This window comes from Mastacembelus armatus, chromosome 20, assembly GCF_900324485.2.
Source record: "Mastacembelus armatus chromosome 20, fMasArm1.2, whole genome shotgun sequence".
NCBI classification, from domain to species: Eukaryota; Metazoa; Chordata; class Actinopteri; order Synbranchiformes; family Mastacembelidae; genus Mastacembelus; species Mastacembelus armatus.
This window is the reverse complement of record NC_046652.1, coordinates 8470040-8492557: the sequence shown is the minus strand read 5'-3', so window position 1 is coordinate 8492557 and position 22518 is coordinate 8470040. Positions and strand designations below refer to the sequence as shown.

At 39.5% G+C, this 22518-nt stretch overlaps 2 protein-coding genes across 13 annotated transcripts in view; both read right to left on the bottom strand.

The window, feature by feature from the left end:
- Positions 1-4150: 4150 nt before the first annotated feature.
- Positions 4151-8695, bottom strand: slc22a13b (solute carrier family 22 member 13b). 5 transcript variants are annotated; one of them, XM_026292184.2, is made up of 10 exons: positions 7811-8686; positions 7242-7345; positions 6511-6665; positions 5971-6142; positions 5736-5856; positions 5552-5646; positions 5250-5372; positions 4991-5099; positions 4678-4868; positions 4151-4593 (listed from the first exon to the last, which is right to left on the bottom strand). In XM_026292184.2, exons 1-10 carry the CDS (start codon positions 8183-8185, stop codon positions 4518-4520), a joined length of 1521 nt encoding a protein of 506 aa, XP_026147969.1. In that variant the 5' UTR covers positions 8186-8686; the 3' UTR covers positions 4151-4517. The 5 variants fall into 5 exon arrangements, with proteins under 5 accessions (XP_026147969.1, XP_026147970.1, XP_026147968.1 ...); XM_026292185.2 differs by having other exon boundaries at positions 4678-4872; positions 7811-8622; XM_026292183.2 differs by having other exon boundaries at positions 4678-4872; positions 5250-5464; positions 7811-8621.
- A 905-nt stretch (positions 8696-9600) lies between these two features.
- The window catches only part of oxsr1b (oxidative stress responsive kinase 1b), a 39064-nt gene continuing 26146 nt past the window's right edge, over positions 9601-22518 (bottom strand). For 7 of the 8 annotated variants that reach the window (XM_026292192.2, XM_026292194.1, XM_026292189.1 and 4 more), the window contains 15 exons: positions 21527-21582; positions 21252-21361; positions 20799-20900; positions 20526-20659; positions 20000-20048; positions 19216-19281; positions 18988-19110; positions 15216-15251; positions 14080-14253; positions 13878-13933; positions 13633-13685; positions 13067-13135; positions 12026-12090; positions 9954-11744; positions 9601-9807 (listed from right to left, as the gene is read on the bottom strand). In XM_026292192.2, coding sequence (XP_026147977.1) covers positions 11670-11744; positions 12026-12090; positions 13067-13135; positions 13633-13685; positions 13878-13933; positions 14080-14253; positions 15216-15251; positions 18988-19110; positions 19216-19281; positions 20000-20048; positions 20526-20659; positions 20799-20900; positions 21252-21361; positions 21527-21582 — 1168 coding nt within the window. In that variant the 3' untranslated portion in view covers positions 9601-9807; positions 9954-11669. The remainder of the gene's footprint in view (positions 9808-9953; positions 11745-12025; positions 12091-13066; positions 13136-13632; positions 13686-13877; positions 13934-14079; positions 14254-15215; positions 15252-18987; positions 19111-19215; positions 19282-19999; positions 20049-20525; positions 20660-20798; positions 20901-21251; positions 21362-21526; positions 21583-22518) is intronic. The other variant, XM_026292193.1, reaches the window with a different exon arrangement.

Here is a 22518-nt window from a genome sequence, read left to right as displayed (position 1 = left end):
CTGACCTGTCCACATCACCTGCAGGCACAAGAACCAGGAAGCTCTTAGCTATCAGGAGTGGACCGACCCCTCTTTCCACTTTCTCTGAGCATAGGTAGGATCAGGGTTACTAGTGGAAACACATACAGTAGCCTGACCAACTTAGAGCAGGTTTGGTCAAGCGAGGGCGGGTTTGTTGGCAACACCTAGCAATGACAGTAGCCAAAACATTGCAACACTAGTTGGTTGTATTGTTACTGTACCTCTAGAAAGAAGAAGAGTAAAACTGGTGGATGATGTGTGTTCAGTTTGATGAAGGTGAACCAGTTGTCCCAGTGAACACACTACATGACTCACAACAGCATGTGGAAATGAAAACACTAACATTGAATTGCAGCAGATCAAGAATTGGTCTCATATCCCCTGACTTTGTGGATAAAACCCTGGTTCTCCTCCACCATCAGCACCCTGGTGATAATCCCCTTCAACAATAACTTGCACTGCTATAATTGGAGCATGTGCACATGAGCTGGAGAGGGAAGAAGAGTCTTTACCACCCTGCCAAATGCTGGCAGATGAGTGGCAAACTGACCCCTGTGAATTGGCATATCCATCATGCACTTGGTGGTGTAATGCTCTAAGAGTGGGCAAGCCACAGCACATTTTTCTGCCAAAGCCATGGCAGAGAGCCAGTACTAGGCCCTTACTGCTGCTTGACTCAGGGGAATACCAAAAGTCATCCACTAGGGATGGGGGGAGGGCCCAAATAAAAGGGCTGAGTAGGAACAAGTACTGAGGGATGAAAAACTGGAATAACAGCAGGTATAGTCACATGGGGAGAACGGAGTGCTCCCTCGGGCTTGCCAATATGATGTCCAGAGACACATTTGTTGGCACCAAGCACCATCTGGCCACAAGACAGCAGACTGGCAGAGAACAGAGGGCAAAAACAGCCTGCTGAGAAAGGCTCACCCTGCCTGGCAGCCAGGAGGCTGGCACCAACATGTTCAAAGTCAGGGAGCTAGAATGGTGCCCCTTCTGTGGCCAGTCTTGGTGCCAAATGACAGCAGTTTATGGGCTTCACATTATTCTGGATGTGTAAATAGTCACAACTGGATCATGAGATACAGGCAAGAAACTTTAAAGAGATGTTCAGTTGTTTAAATGTAAAATGGTCTTGCAAAAACAAAACAAGTATTCCCATCATCAAAAACAACAAAGACATATAACTATTTACTGCCTGCAATGGTATCAAATAACATAACTTAAGATATTTAAGAATCAGTGACTAAGAGTTTTACAAGAATATAGAAAATAGTAATTTAAACAAAATGAGATCTATGTAATTATATTACAAATCTGTAAATATTAGTTAGCTCTAAATCAGCCACATGCGTACAAAAATGCTCTTTGTACCTTAAATCAAATATGTTATTATTTTGTACTGTAACTGACAACTATGCTCATTTGTAGCATGTACAATTATGCACCTTTATATGGGGAATTCTACTGCATATTTCACTACCATCAACTCTTCAGAAGAAAAGGAAATTATGATGAGGGCTTTGGACATGCTCAACACAAGAACCGATGGCTTCTTAGTACTGCTGCTGTAGCGTACGATGAATCAGAGGCATAGATATACTGTAAATGTGAGTACCTGCAGGTAAGACCAAGTTGCTCTCCATTATGTAGCCTATATTGTTGTCACATTCATGAATGATCATTATAGTGGCTCATTATTGTGTTCTCTGTCTGTCTTCAGCTGATAAGATGATGACTGACACTGTGAAGATATACAGTGCCGTGAAAAAGTATTTGCCCACGTCTTGATTTTTTTCACAAATTTGTCACATTTAAATAATTCAGATCAACAAACAAATTTTAATATTACACAAATATTACCTGAGTAAGTAAAAAATTATTTGTTTGAAAATACGTATAAGAAAAAAGAGTAATGCTTTCTGTGTATTTTTTTATGTATGTTGAGTCAAAGTGTAAATCAGGTTTGTACATTTTATTTTAACAAGGATTAGAAAGATTCAAAAATTCAAATGTTGAAAATCATCAAGATAGTGCAGTAGTCAGTGCAGAAAAATTTTCAATTTTGCATGACTATAAATGAACAATACATACATGTTCGATAATGGTAAAATGTGCAGCACTTGAATGATCGATTAATGGTCATTGTGCAATGGCTATTTATTTTGATTTGAGTATCTGATCATGAATAAATCAGTTCATCCAAGTCATCGCTGCTTCACTTTGCGCTTCATTGGTTCAAAATATGTTGAAGTGTTTTATTGGCTCAGAGTGTTTCAATGCGTTTCCTTGGTATGACAGCTTCATGAGCTACAGTGGTGTGAAAAAGTGTTGGCCCCCTTCCTGGTTTCTTATTTTTTTGCATGTTTGTCACACTTTAATGTTTCAGATCATCAAACAAATTTAAATATTAGTCAAAGATAACACAAGTAAACACATCATGCAGTTTTTAAATGAAGGTTTTTATTATTAAAGGAAAACAAAATCCAAAACTACATGGTCCTGTGTGAAAAAGTGTTTGCCCCCTAATCCTAATAACTGGGTGGGCCACCCTTAGAGCAACAACTGCAATCAAGCGTTTGCGATAACTTGCAATGAGTCTGTTCCAGCGCTGTGGAGGAAATTTGGCCCACTCATCTTGAGTGCAGAATTGTTGTAATTCAGCCACACTGGAGGGTTTTCGAGCATGAACCGCCTTTTTAAGGTCATGCCACAGCATCTCAATCGGATTCAGGTCAGGACTTTGACTAGGCCACTCCAAAGTCTTCATTTTGTTTTTCTTCAGCCACTCAGAGGTGGACTTGCTGGTGTGTTTTGGATCATTGTCCTGCTGCAGAACCCAAGTTCATTTCAGCTTGAGGTCACGAACAGATGGCCGGACATTCTCCTTCAGGATTTTTTGGTAAACAGCAGAACTCATGGTTCCATTTATCACAGCAAGTCTTCCAGGTCCTGAAGCAGCAAAACAGCCCCAGACCATCACATTATCACCACCATATTCTACTGTTGGTATGATGTTCTTTTCTGAAATGTGGTGTTACTTTTACGCCAGACGTAATGGGACACACACCTTCCAAAAAGTTCAACTTTTGTCTCATCAGTCCACAGAGTATTTTCCCAAAAGTCTTGGGGATCATCAAGATGTTTTCTGGCAAAACTGATTCACAGGTTCTATCTTCAGTTGGCCACCAGATGTCACTGTTCTTAGACTGAAGCCTTGAAGCTGTGAATCTTTCGCAAAAAAAATTAGAAGGAAAGCCTCAGAGCTTCATGAGGCTTCACCTGCCCATAACTAGTGACTATACAAAGGCATGTGTATAATTCCTGCATGTCAGTAAAATTAACATAAATATTGTAGCTTCACGAGCACATTAAGGATTTCAAGATTTATTTTAAGGATGACACAGTGAGCAGCAGGCTTCTTCTCGTCTTAATAAAAGCTGGAGTTAAACTGTTCAGTTTATGCTTCTTATTAATTTGTTCAGCATGAACTCAATTGAAAGTTGGTCCACCATCTGGCTGTCCTATAATAAAATTTAAAATAAATAAATAAATCCTGATTTCCAAAACCACAGGGTGGGCAAAGGGTCATAATGTTATGAGAATGGAATAGCTTCTACGAGAACACCATAGTACATAGTCTGTGTATGCTATATGTGTTAGCATAGAGCAGCACTGGGCGACCCTCAAGGGCCACTGTTCTGCTTGTTTTCCAACTATTTCTGCTCTACTCACTGTTGATTACCTGGATCAGGTGTGTTCAACCTACAAGAAGCTGGAAGATACCATCTCAGATGAGGGTGGAGTGAAGGAAGACACAATGAATTGGTATATTCCAGCTTCTGATTGGCTGAACACACCTGATCACAGTTTGCTGAATTGATGGGCCTCCTTTCTCCATGGATCACACTTCTGCTACATTGACCCCAACCTTACCTTAACCATAACCTTTTACTTCTGCCTACTTTTAAGCCTTATGATCTAATATATAGAATCATTCTTGTTGTTGCTACTACAGTCTACAGTATAGATTTGTCACAACACTGTTGCTGCTAAATGTTCTACTATGTCCAGCAGCTTGTTGCTACTTTTGTTCATGAAATTGTTTGTGCTCATTTACAGCTCAAAGTTGAAGAAAAGTGACAACAAAATGTCTGTTTATTTCCATTTTACTCTACAGTTGGCTCAAAGCAACTACATACAAATGGATTTTATCCATAGTAGCACACATAACAGCACACATACTGTCCACTATTTCAAAACTAAATAGGAGACAATTCAAATAAATAGGTATATAACTATTATATATAATTTCAGCAGTAGTCAAGCACATTTTTAGCAGAGTGCTAATATAAAATCTTAATAATTTAAGTTAAATTTATTGTTAAACCATAGTTTTTAACCTAACTGCATACGTATGTATCACTGTGATCACAGTTGAGAATACGAGTATTTTCTCTAATGTAAAAAAAACTGATATGTCCATATACTGTACATTACATTTTTGTGCTTTTTTCTAATTTGTTATTATTGGTGACAGATCCCTCCTCAGCAGTTCCTTTCTTAGATTTTCTGAAATTTAAAAAAAAAAACAATTATGTGTAAATGTTTTTTTGTAATTGAAATAAGTACTGCTTTGAATGTTTATCAACTCACATGGGTTCAGCAAGGTCCTGGAGTTCAACATTACAAGTTTCAGGCAGAAGTAAACAGAAACATCCTGCAGCAATGGGGATGATGCCATATATTAGCATGGGGATGGTGTAATGGTGGACCGACAGGAGTCTGATCAGTGGAGCGAGGATGCCCGCCACACGAGCGCACATAGAGTTCAGACCTACACCATTCTGCCTACCAGTGAAGCCAATGGACTCATTAACAAATAATATCACGGAACAAGACATTTTCTGACAACATGATGCATAATAGTTGATTTTGTGTTTTACATTTGGGGCATTAGATATCTTACCTTAACACGGTAGGGTATAGTTCTGCAGTATAGACATACACTATGGAGAAACTGGCAGTGGCAGCAAATTTTCCCAGTACAGCTATGACAGTTACAACTGCAGGAATGTCTGATGATGGACAAATAGTAAATAAGACAAAAATGCATGTTGTATTGGCAGAATACAACACACATTTTAGATCAAGAGACACCTTTGGATGTAAAAAAGGATATATGTTTAAAAAGTTACAATCAATTCCTGTTATTATAAACAAATTACCTTTTGGAATAGCAAGTATCCCAAGACAAGCAGAACCTCCAAACAATAGCATCGCTGCTTGACATATTCTTCTCCCAAAGTGCTGGACAAGAGGCAAACTGCCCAGACGTGCAGGGATTTCTACTATACCAAAAATGAACTGCGTGAGGTAGATATCCAGACCGAAACTGCCAACATTCAGGCTCAGTCCATAGTACATCAGACTTGTTCCAAACCTATCAAGTGTAGAGGTATCTTTATTGACACCACAGAAGTGTTAGTGTAGATGTGAGAGCATGTTTTGGTTAGAAATAAATACTGACCAGATGTAGCTCATTATGATAGCACGTTTTCTCAGATACGATATCCTGAAGATATCCAACATGTTTCCTCTTTTGGATGTGCCCTCAATCTCCAGCTAAACAATTTGATGTATTTTTATAGTTAGTGTACATTTGTTTAAGTGCTTTGTTGTGTTTGATTTTGGTTGAAGCAAAGGTTGCTCACCTTTTCTAGCAGATCTTCTGGGACCCTCCTCCCATTCACTAGAGCTGCTTTCCGGATTTCCTTTATAGCCTCCTCCTTCCTGCCCTGGGTGATGAGCCAGCGAGCTGACTCTGGAAGAATCCTAGTTGAGATATATGTTAATGATCACAGACTGAAATGTAAACTTTATTTTATTTTATTTCTGTGGCTATAATGTTGGAAATATGCATTAAGTGTAGTCCAGGAGGCAGCTGACCAGTAAAAAATTCCCAGGACAAGAACGAGAGGACTGAAGAGTACCAGCTGCAGGAGCCTCCAGTTGCGGATCCAATAGGCAATGCCAGATATCATCATAAGTCCAAGAGGGAAAAAAGAGTGGCTGATAATGGTGCAGAGTGCAAACTTGGAAGAATCACTCCACTCACCACCTGCAAGATAAGTCATTGAGAAACCATAATTTTGCCCTGCTCAGTGTTTGGTCTTTATGTAACAAATCTATGAGCAGATAAGATATTATTTAGTTGATTCTGTTCATATCCTTTGTCCATTAGCGTATAATTTGTCACTGAAAATCCTTCTATTTGCACAGGTAGACATTTGCACCTACCCTGATTTTTCAAATTTGTCTTGTTGCATGTACTGCTACATCATTTGACCTGTCAGTGGATTAAAGCTACTGTGCAAAGACCTTCAAAATGATCAACTCCTGTAGTCCACATTGGCAGTACAAGAAGTGACAGAAAGCAGTGATGCTGATGAAATATTGTGGCATTTCAGTTGTGATTGTTGTACCTACCTATCACAAATGCATTAGCAAGAATGCCTGAAATGGAGATGCCACCTAAAAATTTGAGAAAGACGTAAACGTAAAGGTTGGGTGAGAAACCAGCCCCAGCACCAAACAAAAACAGAAGAAGGAGTGAAAGCAGGACCACAAAGCGTCGACCAAACCTGCAAATAGAAGACAGCTCTTACATGGGAAATGTACTTGAGTTTTGTTTAAAAATACATCAGCCCCAACATTTCAACCACCGGCATGTCAAGTGAATAACACTGAACATCCCATTACACTGGCACCTACCAAGCACTGGGATATATTAGGCAGCAAGTGAACAATTTTGAAGTTGATACGTTGGAAGCAGAAAAATGGGAAGCTGACAGGGCATCTCCAAAAAGGCACTTTGCGTGGTATGCTCCCAGCATGCAGTGGACAATATCTATCAAAAGCAGTCCAAGGAAAGACAGCTGGTGTACCAGTAACAGGGTCATGTGTGTCTATTTATGTGTATGGTGAGTGAAGGCTAGGCTGTCTGGTCCAATCTAATACTGCGCAATATTAAGCAGGTGGTTCAGTGTTATGGCTGATCAGTGTATATTTTCAATAGATACAATATATTGAAAATACAGCTACACCATATGTATAAAGTCATTTATGGTGCAAAGTTATACATTTTTTTTTCAAATATATGAAATGAATTTTAGCAAGTATTCATTTTTTACCCATGTCATTAGAATGGAGATCCATACCTGTCAGCCATCTGCCCAAACACCAAGGCTCCAACCAGAAGACCAGCCATATAGATGGACTGTGATGCCGCAACCATGCTGCTCATGTCACACACCAGTTCAAACTCATAACAGGAAGGATGAAGAAAGGAGAGGGGCAAAGAAAAGACTAAATTAATTAGTAATTCTCAAGTTGTATTTGACATTCAGCTGCTGCAGTGTTGGCCGTGATAATAGTTTGTGCTCATATTGAATTCAATTCAATTCAGTTTATTGGTATAGCACCAAATCCCATTAAAATCACCTTAAGGCATTTTAAACATAAACCCAACAAATCCAAATGAGTGGGTGTAAATCAGTTTACTATCATTACTATTAGTTGTTCATGTACTCAACTTTTAATTGTGTTGTATCTTTTTATCTGTTTAGTTCTTATAGTGTTATTTCCATTATGTCATACAAACAAATCTATTGCTAAACAACATCATATACAATAATTAGGAAAAGAGTCAAGTGCATTTAATATATGTTATCAGAAAACTATGTTGGCTCAGATGTGACAAAAAGTCAATAAATCATAAATTGCTTACATCTGTTACAATGCTGGAGGCACCTTTGGGTGCCTCAAAATCTGATCCATTAGTGCACCCTGTTGTAGTGTTAATCCCATATGCTTCAATAGTTTCCAAATCCAAATCCACAGGTGTGAACATCTTACAACTTTCATACTGTCCATCCTTGTTCACTGGGATGGTGACATTTCTTTGTCTGTCCTCTGTCAGGTTTGGCGCTTGTTTCAAGATCCAGTCAGTGTTACAGTGATGTGCGAAGTTCATGCCAGCAAACACCTGACTAATCACATCAAAAGCTACAAAAATACTCGGGATGCATAATGCAGCTACTAAACGTTTCTGAAATAAACCAAACTCCCCAATCTCCTTCAGGATCTGGCCAAAGTTGCTCATATTGGTATGTGAACGTCCTCAAAGTGCAGTCTAGCTTTAAAGGATGTACGATGACTAAGAGTTTATTTGACTCTCAGTCTGCAAGTTAATGTTTAAACTCACAATCACTGTTTTTTATTAGCTATCTAGTTGTTAATCTATCTAAGTATTAAAGTCAAGGTGAGGATGCTACAGGCTAAAGTTCAGCTGGTGTGTAACCGTCTAGAACCTTGGCCCTGGGACAATGTATGCCTTAATCTTCAGACTCTAATTAACCATTTGTGTGCTCGGCAAAAATGCGTATGCATAGGAGGGTTCAAAATACTTTAGGACAAAGAGAACAGCACATGTGGAATCACGTTTTGTTGTCGGCAGTGAATCGTTTATAACAAGTCATCATGTATCAATATGAATTTAATTAACATTTGCATCCACATGGAGTCAGATCATATCATAGTAAATCCAAGCAGACATATCAGGCTCATTAGTTGTCTGAATTCTGTGACATTACGCTAAGAAGTGATCATGAGTCTCATAATGTTTGTAATAATTTTCACTGTAATTTGTAAAACTAATAAGATTTTTTTTTTTTGGTGACAAACCTAATGTGTTTATAATAATAACAATGCATTTTATTTATATAGGCGCCTTTCTGGTCACCTTAGTACCTAGTACCCTAGTGTCAATATATTTCAGTTTTTGGATAATACAAAAAAATGATGGTACTCTTTATCTCCATCTGGTGGTTTTTTTAAAAAATACCACTGTCTCAGCTTTTAATTTGAAAGTAGTAGGAGTGGTTTAATTGCCAGGTCAAATCAAGCACATGACCTTCTGCTGATGACCTTCACATGTGACTCTGCTCACTCAAATCTTTGCCTGCCTGCTCTCAAATGCTGACTTGCAAACTCCTAAGTAGCTCTTGTAATTGGATTTGTGCTCTCAATTGGCTTTGAATTACTTTCATAATGGACCCAGAGACATAGCCCAGAGGGCTGTGCCAATGACACAGAACAGGATCTGAGGAAAGTCAGTAGTTTGTTCAAGCCTGATCAGTACTGACACCTGTGGTGTTATTATCCTTTCAAAATTTGCAAGCGTCAACTGCTAGTTTGAGAGCATAATTTTCCTCTGCTCGAGCTCAAAACTTTGTACTCACACAGCTTTTTTCTGAGGACACCTGGAAGAAATCAGGACTAAACAGTTATTGCTGTTTTCATTGTACAAAGAGGGTTGGCAGGAAATGAGACTGTCTGTTGCACTTTAATATTCCATTTAAAAGAAGGATCCTTCAGGTGTTTATTATGATGGAAAATGTTTAGGGGCAGAGGAATCTTTTTATAACTGACCTAAGTCCATCCCATCCACCAGGCCTGCTGACACCAGTTCCAGGGACACACCATATACTGTGTCTTAAAAATCAAAACACGAGGCAGTCACATGTGAACAGTGTATTTTTAAAAAACAAATATTGAGCCAACACTCAGTCAGAATTTTAACTTCAGGACATTTTTTAAACTTGGTGAGACGAGCAGACAGAGGTTTGGTTCTTCTTAACCAGTTGTATGTGATAATAAGTAAACAGACCTTAACCTTAATACCAAACTAATAGGAGCCTTAACATCCTCTGAGGCATCTAGATCCTGTCAAAACACAGACACAGTGAATTCAAATAAAACAAAAGCTATAACAATATTTAGAGTAAGAATAAGGACATAATATCAGGAACAAAGTGGTTAACAGGAGAGACAGATTTGTACATTAAAATAAAAACACTGGTCAGACTGACCTGTGTGTGAACAGCAGTGGGTACATCTGGTGTGGAAGGTGGAGCCTGTGCAGAGGAATGAGTGTTGACTGGTTTGGGCTGCTTGGGAACCTGGCCTGCAGCCTGAGGTAGTTCAGCCTGGCCTGCAGCCATCGGCTGGAGATGACTACTTAAGGGCTCAGGAGTCTGGAAAACCTGAAGCAAAGTTTTATTTAAAATATCAAATCAAATTTGTGTGCAATCATACAAATGACTAAAGATCTCAAAAGGCAACTTGCTAATGGACAGAACTGGGATTCTTTTAGGATCTGCCCCTCTTATTTATTATAAACATATCTATCCATCCATTCATCCATATTCTATACAGCTTATTACAGAGAGGGTAGGGTGGAGCTGGAACGAATCCCAGCTGACATTGGAGTTTATCACAACCAGAGAGAGAGAGAGAGAGGGAGAGAGAGAGAGAGAGAGAGAGAGAGAGAGAGAGGCAGAGAGTGATGGCTCACTCACTAGAACAAGAACTCATGGACAAGAGCTCAGTGTCGGTGTCAGCAGCTTTGACTATTGATCCCTCTCGAAAACCAGGAACTGGGGCCTTGACCGTAGACCCCAATAGACACCATGAAATAGAGATGTGTCAGGGGCATCGACCATGGACCCCTCTTGGAAACCAGGAGCTGGGGCCCTGTTGGCGGCACAGACCATCAACCCCTTCTGGAGACCTAGAGCTGGGGTGGCATCAGAAATTCTGACCGTAGACCCCTTTTGGAGACCAGGAGCTGGGATGGCATCAGCAGCTTTGACTGCCAACTTCTCTCAGAAACCAGAAACTGGGGCAGCATCGACAGCCTTGACCATAGACTCCTCTTGGAGACAAGGAGCTGGGGCAGTATAGGAAGCCTCAACCCCTAACTCCTACTGTGGCATGGCTTTATGACATTATTTTTGCCTATTTTAAAAATGCTTCTGCTATTTTCAAAAAGGTTTAATGCTGTCACACCAACGTCACTTTGTTGGGTATTTTTATGGGATTTGTTGACCACAGGAAAATACTGAATAAAACTAATCTGATACTGATACATGTAATTGTTACAGGTGGGAAAAATTTGTGATTACATTTGAGCCACACCACATCAGCATTTGTCAGTCAGAAAATATTCGATGGCTGTACACAAAAATTGAAAAAAATCTATTTGTTTAATAAGTTGGCCCTTTATCTACTTTCAAAAAATTGCAAGTGTTTACATCAGCAACTGAAACCACATTTGTACATATCAGAAAACATAATGCTCCAACTGGGGACTTCCACAAAACATGCATTCAGTAGTTTCAATGAATATAAGGCGTTGTTACTTATCTTAACAGGATTCAAGGGCATTAGTTCAGATTGTGCAAACTCATCACATATTAGTGAGAAAATATAACAGAACTCTTTCTGAGCCCAGTATGGGAAATGAAAACTGTTGAAGATCTTGCATCCTTCTGCATATATACTGTAAACTTTTCTGAGTGATTCCTTAAACGTACGTTCTGAACTTCAGCCAACCACCTAAAAAAAACACATTAATATCATTGTATAATTTTGTGGGTAACAAAACGTACTGTTTTCTTTGGCAGTAGTGGTTTCTTTACAGCCATAAAATTAAAAAAAAAAAACAAAACAAAACAAAAACACAATAAACCTTTTTCTTTTGTTTTCACATTTTTTAGGCAAGTCACAGTCCCAAATTTAACAGTTTAATTAATGCTGAGCTGAGCAAAGCCCACCAGTTTGACATCATCTGGTATTTCAGACCCCTCGATTCCAGAAGCCTGTAAAAAAAATAAAATAAACAGGGAACATTAAAAATCTAAACAAAACCATGTTTGAGCAGTGACATGTTACAATGTTCATACTTAAGAGTCACATGAATTTTTCTTTAATTGTAACTCACTGGTGTGTAGACTCATTGTATTCGTCAAAGTACAGTAACTTGTATGGTTAGATTAATGAAGAATAATTCCTTTAAAAAGCCTCATACAAAAACACTGACAGTCTTAGAGTCAGGACCTGATCTGTTATTTGGAAAGGAGAAAAAAAATCTTGCACTCACCAGTTTGAAAGTGACATTTTTGTTGGATTGAGTTTCATCAACTATCTTCTGTAAATTTGCAGCAACTAAAAAGGAAAATTACTGTTCAGCCCACTGAAAACAACTAAACATCTTGAACTATTTTAACAAACTGTGTAAAAACCATAAATATGCAACAGTTGCTGTGTACGGTATGTTCAAAAAATGAGAAGAAAACTGGGCCTCAATGGCCCTTTTCATTAATTCTGCTATTGAAAGTCTCCACTTTTCTGTGATCAAATCTCAATACACACATCTTTACATAAGGGTAAAAAAAAAAAAGTAACCACTGAAAATCACTAAAACATCAGTCGTGGTGTCAAGGGGCCCAAAAAAATTTGTGGAGTAATGGAGATAGTTGATAGATGTGAAAGCAAAATTATCTGTGAGAATGTTCTGCATGAAGTTCGACTTTGGTGAAACTTTGAGGGAATGAAGAGCTGGAGAGTCCAAAACAGACATTTCTATCGTAACTTATTAGCTGCAACATAAACAGACAAAAGAGCAGTGGTTTTCAGACGTTTAGGAGACATACCTCTAATACAACCTGTGGACATTTTGAATGGTGTTTAATTAGTGACTTAGCTGGGTGGCTAAAACAGGACACGCCATGATAAAGATTATTATTGTGAGTATAAAAATAATATAGCATAAAATTTATTTTAGCTATTTATGTTTGTTGTTCATTAATTTCACCAACATACAAATTCATGAATATTAATGAATGTTTTCATGAAGGAAATGTAAGTCCCCTTCTTTGTGGAGAAAGGCTAACAGGTCTGGACCACTCATGCATTTTATTTGTATCAAAATAAATTGAAAGTATGAAAAAAATCCATAAATCTGAAAAGGTTTCTTCATCATCACTTGTGCATATGTGCAACTTCAGGGGTATGAATAAGGCCCAGTGAGGGGAAACAAGATTGTCTGTTGCACTTTAATATTCCTTTTTAAAAAAGGATCCTTCAGGTGTTTATTATGATGCAAACTGTTTATGGACGGAGGAATCTTCTTATAACTGACCTATTACTAAGTCCATCCCATCCACCAGGCCTGCTGACACCAGCTCCTGGGCCACACCATATGCTGTGTCTGAAAGACCAGAACACGAGGCAGTCACATGTGAACAGTGTATTTTTAAAAAACAAATATTAACAAGATGCTACTACTGTGGCTTAATATGTTCCCCAACACTCTGGAGGTGATGCAAATGTCAAAATAGATGAATTTTCTTACTGGATTGTCTCTGTGTTTACTGGAACAAGTCAGAGGACTGCACTCCTGTATCTGTGTTTAAGTACCTTCTGTTCTCAGTGCTGATTAACACTGGTGCAAGCAACTTTAGCTTTGTTTGCAAGAGCTCAGGCTTTAGTGTGTTTGTTCATTTTGGTTGCTGTGATGGAAAACTGACACATCAAAAGACATTTGACTAACTAACTAAAAGGGACTGCATAAATTGCCATTTTACCAATTAGTTACCCCAAATGTGATACCCTCAGCTAAAGAATTTTAACCTCAGGACATATTTTAAATTTGGTGAGACGAGCAGACAGAAGTTTGGTTTTGACTTATAAAGAAAGTCCACTCACCTCTTCCTGGCACAAATTCAAATCGAATGTCATTTAGCTCCTTCTTTGAATTTCTAAAATGATTATGAAATGGAAAAAAGAAAAGTTAACTTGAACATACGTTATTCAATTTATACCATTTAGTAATAAAACTGCACTATGACAAAGCAAAAAAAAAAGAGCAAAAGTACACAAACAAGTGTGAAAGCTAGACTGATAAGTCATCTCTTGGTTAACTAGTTGTATGTGATAATAAGTAAACAGACCTTAACCTTAATACCAAACTAATAGGAGCCTTAACATCCTCTGAGGCATCTGGATCCTGTCAAAACACAGACACAGTGAATTCAAATAAAACAAAAGCTATAACAATATTTAGTAAGAATAAGGACATAATATCAGGAACAAAGTGTGGTTAACAGGAGAGACAGATTTGTACATTAAAATAAAAACACTGGTCAGACTGACCTGTGTGTGAACAGCAGTGGGTACATCTGGTGTGGAAGGTGGAGCCTGTGCAGAGGAATGAGTGTTGACTGGTTTGGGCTGCTTGGGAACCTGGCCTGCAGCCTGAGGTAGTTCAGCCTGGCCTGCAGCCATCGGCTGGAGATGACTACTTAAGGGCTCAGGAGTCTGGAAAACCTGAAGCAAAGTTTTATTTAAAATATCAAATCAAATTTGTGTGCAATCATACAAATGACTAAAGATCTCAAAAGGCAACTTGCTAATGGACAGAACTGGGATTCTTTTAGGATCTGCCCCTCTTATTTATTATAAATATATCTATCCATCCATTCATCCATATTCTATACAGCTTATTACAGAGAGGGTAGGGTGGAGCTGGAACGAATCCCAGCTGACATTGGAGTTTATCACAACCAGAGAGAGAGAGGGAGAGGGAGAGAGAGAGAGGGAGAGAGAGAGAGAGGGAGAGAGGGATAGAGAGAGAGAGAGAGAGAGATAGAGGGATAGAGAGAGAGAGAGAGAGAGGGATAGAGGGATAGAGAGAGAGAGAGAGAGAGAGTGGACCAACTACCAGCCACCTTCTCCACACGCACGACATCAACCTGTATGTCAGGAGTGAATCAGACATCAACTCACTGATCCATACAACCAGGATCTACAGCAACAACATTTGTTTGCTGTAATGCCTAGCCAAATGCCTAGCCACTTATACATCGCAGTGACATATATGGGGTTTTTTTCGGTTCAATAAGGCTGTTTTTGCTAAAAGCGACTAATATTCTGGTGCGACTTATAGCCCGGAAAATACGGTACAAGGTCAGTAGAGGCTGGGGTCTACCACACAAGGCAGGACTACAGATGCAGGCTGTGCAAAGCGGTACCTGAGCCAGTCCAGCACATAACAGCAGAATGTAAAATGCCTACATGGAACACCACCACCAAGTGACCAGCATAGTGTGCATAAAAATCTTTGTGTGTATGGGTTGGAAGTCCCCAGATTAAAATGTGAAACACCCCAAAGGTGGATGAGAATGACCAGGCTAAGATCCTGTGGGACTTCCAGACACAGACTGACAAACTTGTAATAGCAGTTACCAGTCATTGTGTAACCAATAGCTGTGGAAAGAGCTGAAACTCACCTCTGAATTATGAGGTCCCTCCTTCACTCGTGGTGACTGTTATGAACAGATCAGAGAAGACAGCACTCAGAAGGATGTCACTGTGATGCTTGCAGTAAAGCAAACAGCATGCATGGGTGCAAAGAATACATCAAAGGTAAACACGTTATAACAGCTCACTCGTTTACGTTGATTAGCACACTTGACTTTATCATCACCTCCTCTAAGGTGAATCTGTCATTACAGTGGGGACAGAGATATCCAATGCTAATATTACTCCACTTCCCTAGATGACATGTGGTTGGGTGATATGACAGTATTTATGGACTGGGGTCTGACAACAGAAATATGTCAACCACTAGATCATTTGTCACACACCACATTATATACAGTGGGTACGGAAAGTATTCAGACCCCTTTAAATTTTTCACTCTTTGTGTCATTGCAGCCAGTTGCCAAAATCAAAAAAGTTCATTTTATTTCTCATTAATGTACACTCAGCACCCCATCTTGACAGAAAAAAACAGAAATGTAGAAATTTTTGCAAATTTATTAAAAAAGAAAAACCGAAATATCACATGGTCATAAGTATTCAGACCCTGTGCTCAGTATTGAGTAGAAGCACCCTTTTGAGCTAGTACAGCCATGAGTCTTCTTGGGAATGATGCAACAAGTTTTTCACACCTGGATTTGGGGATCCTCTGCCATTCTTCCTTGCAGATCCTCTCCAGTTCTGTCAGGTTGGATGGTGAACGTTGGTGGACAGCCATTTTCAGGTCTCTCCAGAGATGCTCAATTGGGTTTAGGTCAGGGCTCTGGCTGGGCCAGTCAAGAACGATCACAGAGTTGTTCCGAAGCCACTCCTTTGTTATTTTAGCTGTGTGCTTAGGGTCGTTGTCCTGTTGAAAGGTGAACCTTCGGCCCAGTCTGAGGTCCTGAGCACTCTGGAAGAGGTTTTCTTCCAGGATATCTCTGTACTTGGCCGCATTCATCTTTCCTTCAATTGCAACCAGTCGTCCTGTCCCTGCAGCTGAAAAACACCCCCACAACATGATGCTCCCACCACCATGTTTCACTGTAGGGATTGTATTGGGCAGGTGATGAGCAGTGCCTGGTTTTCTCCACACATACCGCTTAGAATTAACGCCAAAAAGTTCAATCTTGGTCTCATCAGACCAGAGATTCTTATTTCTCATAGTCTGGGAGTCCTTCATGTGTTTTTTGGCAAACTCTGTGCAGGCTTTCATGTGTCTTGCACTGAGGAGAGGCTTCCGTCGGGCCACTCTGCCATAAAGCCCCGACTGGTGGAGGGCTGCAGTGATAGTTGACTTTGTGGAACTTTCTCCCATCTCCCTACAGCATCTCTGGAGCTCAGCCACAGTGATCTTTGGGTTCTTCTTTACCTCTCACCAAGGCTCTTCTCCCACGATTGCTCAGTTTGGCTGGACGGCCAGGTCTAGGAAGAGTTCTGGTCGTCCCAAACTTTTTCCATTTGAGGATTATGGAGGCCACTGTGCTCTTAGGAACCTTGAGTGCTGCAGAAATTCTTTTGTAACCTTGGCCAGATCTGTGCCTTGCCACAGTTCTGTCTCTGAGCTCCTTGGGCAGTTCCTTCGACCTCATGATTCTCATTTGCTCTGACATGCACTGTGAGCTGTAAGGTCTTATATAGACAGGTGTGTGCCTTTCCTAATCAAGTCCAATCAGTTTAATTAAACACAGCTGGACTCCAATGAAGGAGCAGAACCATCTCAAGGAGGATCAGAAGAAATGGACAGCATGTGAGTTAAATATGAGTGTCACTGCAAAGGGTCTGAATACTTATGACCATGTGATATTTCAGTTTTTCTTTTTTTAATAAATTTGCAAAAATTTCTACATTTCTGTTTTTTTCTGTCAAGATGGGGTGCTGAGTGTACATTAATGAGAAATAAAATGAACTTTTTTGATTTTGGCAAATGGCTGCAATGACACAAAGAGTGAAAAATTTAAAGGGGTCTGAATACTTTCCGTACCCACTGTACCAATGTGGTTATATTATTTCTGGTTGAGTCAAAGCAGAAATCAGTTGACAGGTCTAATTTGTATAATTTGTAGGAATTTGCTGTATTTTTGCATCGTTGTGGTGGAATACAGTGATTTGTCAAGTATTTAATTCAACTGATCAGACAAAAACTACTAGAAAATGCACTTAATAACTACATACAATATAACTCTATCAAGATAAAAGTTTATATTCATACTGTATCACCCAAGCCTATGTTGTTGTAAACGAGTGAAATCATGTGGTCTGGTGGTTAATTTTTCCTCTAAGCTTTAAGATTTAAAACAGTAAGAAGCAGACTTAGCCAGAAACATGGCACAGTGTTTATGGGCAAACTAAAGGTTCAAGTTCAAACCAATCTCAGCAACACAGCATCAGACCGAAGCTTTATGGGCCAAATGAAGACAAACTGACTTGACTGGGAGGATGTGATGCGGCATCTGGTCTGACCTAAGGTCAAAAATCCCATCAGCTCAGAAATCTACTGTCAGATTCAAATAAAGAGGCTGTCTATTCAGGCTGCTGCTGAAGAAATAATCTTGTTTCAGCACAGACAGACATTACACAGGTACTCAGCCAGGCTCCACTGTCTTCCCAGGGTAGAAGAGTTATCATTGTATTATGACATAAAAACATGCTTTACGTCAACAACAGATAAAAGTTCATGGGAGCTTTGAGAAATAACATTTTAAGGAGCTGATGACAATAATTTAAAGTTCAGTTTGCCAACAGGTAGCCAGTAGTTAAGCAACCTATACACCAGTGTGAATTCCTTGATGGCCATTAGTGCTGTAATTGAAGATTGATTTACGGATTTAAGAGCAATTTTTCTTCTGTTGATTAATTGTGATTTGGTAAGTAGAAATAAAAGGGGATTTAGAAAGAAAAGTAATACAGATGGCTTCCAGGAAAGGCAACTCTCACTCCTTTGACAAATCACTCTCTCAGTGCTGTTAATAGTTACTTAGGTATTTAAGATTAAAAAAGCTGAAGTCCTCAAAATGTACAATGAATTTTGAACCTTACATGTATTTTTTTTTTAAAAAAGATATACATTTTATTTTCAATAAAAAACATGTGTTTTCTTCTTTCCCAAGGGACAAAATGGATCATTGTTTTTTTTAAAAAAAAGCACCTACTGCTGGTTCCTGACAAGATTACTGTGTGGGTCAAATTCCACTTGCACGTGATTTACAACGTGCACAGCTTTCTGCTCAGAAATAATGTAGTAAATGTTTCCTTTACACTCGAGGTAAATGAAGCTTATCTTGCCTACGCCATATAAGGCAACCTTTACAATGAAAACTGGCAGACTGATTAATCCTAACTAGATAACTCACAATTCCACTTGTATCCCAACAAAGTCTATCCTGCCCTTCTTAGCTGTCATAAGTGCCCTAGCTCACATGCACAGAGAGAGCCCTTTCTTGTTAGGGGAATGCCATTTGTATTTTGGTGGCAAGTGAACAACCCTGGATGCAGGCAGCTCGAGTGGGTACGAGAAGCGCACTTGTCGCTTGGAGGCACTAACAGGCTTCACCCGCTGCTCCTTGGCCATCAGACAGAACATACACACATACAAAAGACTCAGTGCAAAAACAATGGACATACATGCAACTGCACAGACTACAGGCTACTGAAAATGACCATTTAAATAGAGTTCAGCGATTACAAGACAAGACACGTAGAGCATAACTAAAGTGTTAATGTATTCATGTGAGGAAAAAATGACTTGTGGGTTCACCTCACCCTTAAGGATGCAACAGCAGCTTTGCCTTCTTCACTTTCTTCATCCAGCTCATCGTCACTCCATTCCCATTCACCATCCTCTGTTTTATGCAGCCGGCCACTGGAACCCGGGACCCGACGTACCTGACAACAAATATGCACAATACTGAGCTCGGCTTTGTGGCCATTAGCTGAAACATTAAATACATTTTGGTGAAACCAGCCATATAATGACATATAAACCTTTACCTTTTTTGACCTCTCTCTTATTGTAGGGGCCCTCTGAAGTAACTTTTCATGTAAATACTCATGGTTCTGTATTAAGAGAAAAGAAATTGTAATTCCATATTCCTCTGTATTTGTTTGATATGTTACCACATATTGCATCCTCAAGTCACTGACCCCATACAGGCCCACCAGCACTCTTAGTGACCTGAGAGGTGTGGCTATTCAAAAAAAAAAAAAAAGATCAATTCTGCCCTCTGCTGACAGTACAGAGTACTACTACATGCTGGTGACCAGTATCGTGCAGCAAAACAACCAGGTTGTATTTGGTTCATGCAACATGCTGAACCAGCACTCTAGTTGTTTTTGTTGCTAGGGCAGTGGACAGCCAAGGGCCAGAGTTAGACTGTTTATCCATGCTTTTGTTCAAAACAGCTCTGCACTACCAATACTGAGAAGAATGCTGCAGGGATCAGGCACATTGACAAACTGAGCAGATTGAGAAGTAGCCATGACTTACAATTCAGGGAGACATAAATGCATAATTTTCATAGCGTGACGCAACACATTTCTCCTTGTTTAACTACACAAACCCAACTTCAAAATTTCTAGAGCTAAAAAAACAATCTATGGTCATATAGCGCAATCAGATTCAACAGGGACCAAACTGGAGCCATTTAAACACAATCAGTTCTGCACACTCAGGCCTTTATTCATCAACCAGCTCTAATGGTGCCTGAAACTAGCCTGATGCTGACTCATTGTGTAGCTGATTATTTTCAGGCTCAGAGGGAGTTCAAGCACCTACCTTTGCTTTCTGAAAGAATTTATGCTTCAGCAGCTCTGAGGATGTTGGTCTGGAAAAACAGCAGAAGGACAATAAATTAGTTCTTTTATTTTGACTGTTGGAGCTTTTTATACTTTCAGTGGAAAAAAAAAAACTTGGGGATGTTGTACAACGTATGTCTAACAGACCTAGTGAAATCCTGGAAGTGTGTTATTGTGCACTGTTCTGTTAATTCACTGTCCACAACTGCACATATCACATGCCTTTGTACAATTATTTATTTAAAAATCAACAGTACACTGTTCAAATATACATGTCACCATTTGATGCAACATGCAAGATTACACCCTTAAGCTATTTGCATCTATAGTCCTTTGGCAGGTCAGAACAAAAAACAAAAATCAAACAAAATCAAAACACTGTACCAAAAGAATGTGCATGTCAACAACACCAAACCAAACGCAACGGCACAATTATAAGATGTTTAGCATATTTCAGATGATCTACTGAAAGCCACAGTCTATTATCTGTTCAGTACAATCAGTACCTTTTTTCTGGGTCCTTCTGTAGACACATGGAGATCATCTTCCTGAAGGATTTGCCATATTTCTTTACTATCTCCTTATCTGTAATGCCAGTCTCCAGGTTTGGAGGGTCATTCTGCAGTGTCAGCATCAAGACCTGAAAACATCACGATGGGTTTTCCGTCAAATGTCACAAGGGCAAAATATTTCAAGTTTACAGAAAGTGACTTTGCATTTGTTCTGTGTCATTAATTACATATTTCTATTTAAGCTAGATCATTCTACAGTTTTCTCACCTTCATTGGTGGATATTTGTGATAAGGCGCAGCACCCGTGGCAAGCTCGATGGCTGTGATCCCAAAACTCCAGATATCTGCTTTGAAATCATAACCCCTCACCTGTAGAAGCACAAGTCAGAATGAAGTTTCACAGATCAGCTCTTTCTTTATCTTGAATTGACATAAAAGTCACAACTTCACATAAGAAAACATGAGGTATGCTCAGAGGAACGTTTTGCTTTTTAATTTCCAAGAGTTTTACTGTATGGTGTCTAAGTGGTTGGTCTTTATGAAAATTACATCTGAAGGCCTCAGATTTCTAAGATAGTGTCAGTATGCAGTAAAAAAAGGTATGAAATGTAATGCAAAGAAATTAGAAATTGAAGTGCCAATTGATACTGAATGTATCTAATTGTGAGTTTTCTGTTGTCATGGCTAATTTTTTTAGGGTCTATGCTAAAGAGGCCTGACCTGCTCCATGACCTCTGGGGCCATCCAGCATGGCGTTCCCACAAATGTCTTGCGCACTTTATTTCGAGTAATGTCACCACCTGTGGTTAGAAAGGCACTGACACCAAAGTCTGACGGAAGGAAACAAGAAAAAATGACAAACACACAAAAAATCCAGTAACAGTAAGTTAACAACAATGTGTCAGGTAGGTTAAACATAGAATTCTTCGCGCCTAAGCTGGGTCACTAGTGACGGGTGCTAAAAGGTGCCGTTGTTTTGTGGTTAAATACTGTACCTGCAATTTGTACTGAACCATCTTCCCCGAGGAGAATGTTTCCAGCCTTGAGATCTCTGTGAAAGATAACACATGTTGTACATCACATAATTACCTCATACAAGGAGTTGGCAGGGATAAAGTGTCCCAGGTAGATTCAATGGTAAACAATGTAAACACCTATGGCTTAGTTACGTAACTGACCAAAGCTCGCTCTCTCTCTTTTTTTTTTGCTTGATTGCTTATTGATGACTTCTCAAACAAAGTTTGATTTTATATATTTTATAAACAATATACTAGTACAATTCATAGGCTTTAAAGCCTGCATCTTTCTTACAAATTGTTTTTTAAGACTTTATTAACATGCACACACACACACACACACACACACACACACGCACACACACGTGCGCGCGCGCGCACACACACACACACACACTGTAGTTAATTTGTTCAACCCTGTTCAGCCTTCCCATGTGGCGATAAGACTATTCAGCAGGGATGGCTGTCTGGCAGTCTGTCTGCCTCCGTGCACACTTGCACACAATTGCACAGACTGCCACACAGAACGAACACTGCCATCTCACCAGCCAGACAGAGTTGTCATAGCAACAGACTTTCAGCAATAAAGTCGAAGGGTCAAGTAAAAGGCGAGGAGCTAAAATGTTTAAGAATGACAGTGGTGTCATAGAGGCTAAAGTCAGCTCTTCCTCTCTTTCACCTCTATTTAAACAACTTCTAAGAGATTTTGCAGTCACACATTACCCTGAGACAGATCCTTAAACTCCACTGACAGGCAGACCAATGATTATAATGAAACGTAGCCTCAGCCACCAAGGTATTCGCCTTTCTATCAGATGGGGGCACTAGAGTAAAAAACTTACAGCTTCAGCTGAAACGTAAATGCTGTTGGATCATTCTAGCAAACAAATTGGTCTCAATGAATGTAAAAACAGCTCTTTGATATTCTTGTGTTGAGATGAGACATGACATCACTTTGAAGAAACAAAGGC

Bases quoted from the DNA above. Each gene is read 5' to 3' on its own strand.
- slc22a13b (XM_026292182.2), bottom strand. From the start codon at position 8,185: ATGAGCAACTTTGGCCAGATCCTGAAGGAGATTGGGGAGTTTGGTTTA. The intron at 7,346-7,810 runs GTAAGCAATTTA...TCCTGTTATGAG, and splicing joins CCTCCAGCATTGTAACAGAT to TTTGAACTGGTGTGTGACAT. The intron at 4,873-4,990 runs GTAAGATATCTA...CTTCACTGGTAG, and splicing joins CTATACCCTACCGTGTTAAG to GCAGAATGGTGTAGGTCTGA.